Here is a 3,916-nt window from a genome sequence, read left to right as displayed (position 1 = left end):
CATGGGAAAGGAGAATAGGGAAGAAAAGGAGCGATGAACGACGACGATAAGGTAAGGAACTGGTATATACAACATCAACTTTCCTTGGGCGAACTTGCAAAAGGAAGAGTACACAGCGAAGAAAGACATACAAAACACAGTTGACAACGTTCGATAGAGCTGAGTAAACGGCAACTGCTGCTGAGCACCATGGTGCCGCAACAGGTTACTTGTACTTACAAAACAAGAGACAAAACCATACGGGTTTGTTCTAGCATTACTACAACGAAATAATAAATAAATAAATATTTCTTCATTATACAAGGCATCTATCGCCTGCTTTCCGAAAATTCACGTTGTAGTTCTAAGCATCCCCCATAATTTTTTTTTTGGTCTATGACTACACTGTCAGTTACTAAAACAGCTTTTAGCTGACATAACGGATTACAAACGTTTGTGTAAGATGAATACTAACACCTTTTCAACAACCTTTCCTTTGTCTGGCTGTATGTCCCAGCCGTATATGCTGTGGCTGACTATAGGCGGAAGCCTAGGGAGCCTATATACTCACGACCACTACGCATTGTCGTATCTAAGTGTGCGTATGTGGGCTCCCTATATGAGGAGCCTATTTGTGATTTTTAGGTTGTCGCCCACAATGGCGGCAAAGCTCGTGGCTACGGTCAAAAGAGATGAGAGCAGCACGACTAACGAAGCGGTGCTTGCCACGGCTGCGCCCGGGCAGTGCGGGTACGCGGATGATATGCTGAGGAAATGCCTCCCTCGCAAGTTCGCACTGGCGTTGTGCCCCATGACACCGCAGGGCCCCTCGTCACAGGGCGTGCACCGGTGACTCTTGAAGGCCTTGTAGTCTGTGCACCGCAACGTCGGGTAGCTGCAGGTGCGGATCGAGTTGGCGTAGTACAGGGTGGCCCGAGAATGAGAGCAGTCCGGGCCTATCTCGCGCCAAAGAGGGTGAAAGAGAATACACAAAAGAAAACGGTGAGTAATGCACAGAATTAGTTGCGCGATTTCTCGCTGTACGACCAATGAGCTCTGTGCTCGGTGATAACCTAAGCATTCAGCGCAAGCGGCACCCGCAAAACCGCGGTGAACCTGCCCTTCGCCTCTGTAAGGTGCGGCTGTGCTAGCTGGAGAACCTTCTCAGCTTAAAGGAGTAAACCAATTTGCTACTGCAACATGTTCAGGACCGGCCCACCTTACGCGGTAAGAAGAGCCGACCGATCACACGCGCCAAGCTCCGAGAAAAATGGATATAGTACTCAATTGAAATAACTGCTAGACTTGAAATAACTGGTAGCTTAATCATTGTACTCTGAGGGAAGACAGCGTTTTTGTTGGGATGACCAATATTACAGCCGGCATTAGCCAATAGTTAGCTCTGGAAGATGCCATCTGCAGAGTCGTGCATGTCCCGTATGTCCTGTATCTCTAATCGTATATAGTAGTATTATTGCGATAGCAATTATATGGACAGTCTCGGCTGGATTTTGCCGTCGCCGTCGCCGTAATGCACCGTATATGTATAAGTATGTGTGTATATATATATATATATATATATCTATATCTATATATATATATATATATATATATTATATATATATATATATATATATATATATATATATGTATATATATATATATATATATATATATATATATATATATATATATATATATATATATATAAATATTATATATATATATATATATATATATATATATAAATATATATATATATATGTATATATATATATATATATATATATATATATATATATATATATATATAATATATATATATATATATATATATAATATAAACGCCCCAAAGAAAATAATTCAGAAAAACGCTTCCGAAGCGCGGAATCGAACCAAGGACCTCCTGCTCCGCAGCGAGTGGCGCTAACCACTACGCCACGAAACGCAGATCCTCCACGGAGCTAACGACGAGCGTTATATACACACCCTTTACCGCTGAACAGACTCAGAGACGGCAGGCGCTTATAAGCGTTTCTTCATTACGAGCGAGATAGCGCTAGGAGCGCGATGGGCGCATTTAAATGTCGTCGGCGAGCTCGCTCGCTTCTTCTTATATTTGCGCAGGGAGAACTTTGCCCTTCCGCTGTCTGCTCGCGCGGTTTTCTCGTGGTGAGGGGAAGAGGGATGTTTCGAGCTGTCACCGTGATGTCCGCGCTCATGTTACGGAGCGTACCAAAGTCACTCGAGCTCAAGGGACGCCGCTAAACGAACAAAGAGAAAATGAGCGCGAACTATCAAGTGAGACAGCTCGACACTTGAAGCACGCTAGTTTCCTTCGCTCCTTCGGCCGCCTTTGCAACAAGAGCGCCGTTCAAACTGAGAGTATCCATTGGCGAGCCTCACTTCGTATAGCATTAGTTTCTTGCTATCGCATTCATTGCTTCGCCCTTGCGGCGAAACTGTGACTTTTTTTATATTAATTATACTGTATTATTCTAGAGTAGCAAGCCAGGCGATAAACCAGGCTAACATCTATTATCTCTCTATCTATATGAAAACATGTATGTTCCATTATAAACCACTATGATATACCGGCCCCCTGCTGGTTCTTTTACCAAAAGAGTAAGCAAGCGTTTGAGACATACGTCCAAAGCTCCGGCAGCCAGGCTGCCGACTGCCCCCGTTCGGGTAGAAGTCCACGTGACCCGACTCCTTGGTCATGCCCAAGCGACCGCGGAACGAGTTGAATCCCATGCCCATGCTGGTGTGGATGATGTCCACGAAGTCGGCGTGCTCCTTGCGCAGGTAAACGTCGAAGTACTCGAACAATGGGCCAGCCGGATCGAGCCCTGCACGCACAGAAAAATGTTAAAATCCGGCCACTTCATCGTGCATCCGCTACGAAGTTTTACTTACATATAAACGTGTAAACACAAATAAGAATTTCCCGATGGTTGGATTTGAGCTCTGAGCTTCCAGCAGCGAGAACCGACGTTCTAAGCACCAAGTCACAGGCACAAGCTTGATCGGGTACAGTAGAAACACCTATAAAAATACCCTGTAGCGCGCTATAGGTTATCGCGTGCGACACCTATAGGTTATCGCCGAGTCCAAGTCAGTGCGTTGAGGGACGTGGCGCGTTTTGAGAACGCCGCATTACGTTTTGCCGTCGCTTTCAACCCGTGCATCGCGTGCGAGGCCTTCACGATATCTAGCGGCTCTGTTGACCACTCTTACAGTCTATAGTCGCTCGATTCCCCGGTGCCCCATCCTCCGACGGAATGCTAAGGTATTTCTCGCGTACTTGCAGTTAAATTGACAATGACTGTTTCTCCTTTTCTCTCTCTCCAGTGCATAGACAAGAAAGCAAGGATATGCATGTACCCGTACACGTAGATGACTTTTCATTTACAATTTTTGTATACTCATCAGGTTCGTAAACACTTCGGTTACCCTCTGGAACTGCATACAGCCGCGAAAATGTATGCTATGATGTCATGTGCACTTATTTGTTTCCGAACTGGCTATCAACGAACTGATCATGACCAAACAAGAAATAGCTATTGAAATAAAGCGCTGCCAACGCAACTAAAGACGTTGCTAACTTCTTTCGGTTTCTCATCTTTTTGTAATCTCCGACAACTCTTTTACTAGAAAACCTCACTTTAAGTCCCTAAATTCTTGATTTATTCACAACTTAAAGGTGCACTAGTGATGCTAAGTCTGCTATCGTCTTTCCTTGTATTCTGGTTACCACAAGATGCCACTGAAGTTATTGTTTGTTTTTACATGCGAAGCATTTTTTAGCGAACCTTTGGCCACTTTGAGCGTTTCTATCTATCTATCTATCTATCTATCTATCTATCTACCTAGCCGCCTACGTCTGGGCACTCTCATGATCGCCTCCAACTTAGTGTAGACCAAAACTGGCATG

The 3,916-nt window shown here is 44.4% G+C and overlaps 1 protein-coding gene across 1 annotated transcript in view; it reads right to left on the bottom strand.

Annotated features, from left to right (window-relative positions):
• Positions 1 to 519: 519 nt before the first annotated feature.
• LOC119383362 (pancreatic triacylglycerol lipase) overlaps positions 520 to 3,916 on the bottom strand; it is a gene marked incomplete in the record, with an annotated part of 10,553 nt that continues 7,156 nt past the window's right edge. The window contains 2 exon segments of the mRNA XM_037651455.2: positions 520 to 935; positions 2,628 to 2,831. Coding sequence (XP_037507383.1) covers positions 595 to 935; positions 2,628 to 2,831 — 545 coding nt within the window.

This window comes from Rhipicephalus sanguineus, chromosome 2 (assembly GCF_013339695.2).
Source record: "Rhipicephalus sanguineus isolate Rsan-2018 chromosome 2, BIME_Rsan_1.4, whole genome shotgun sequence".
In the NCBI taxonomy this organism is placed as follows: Eukaryota; Metazoa; Arthropoda; class Arachnida; order Ixodida; family Ixodidae; genus Rhipicephalus; species Rhipicephalus sanguineus.
Note: the sequence above shows the minus strand (reverse complement) of the source record. Positions and strands in the feature narration are given on the sequence as shown.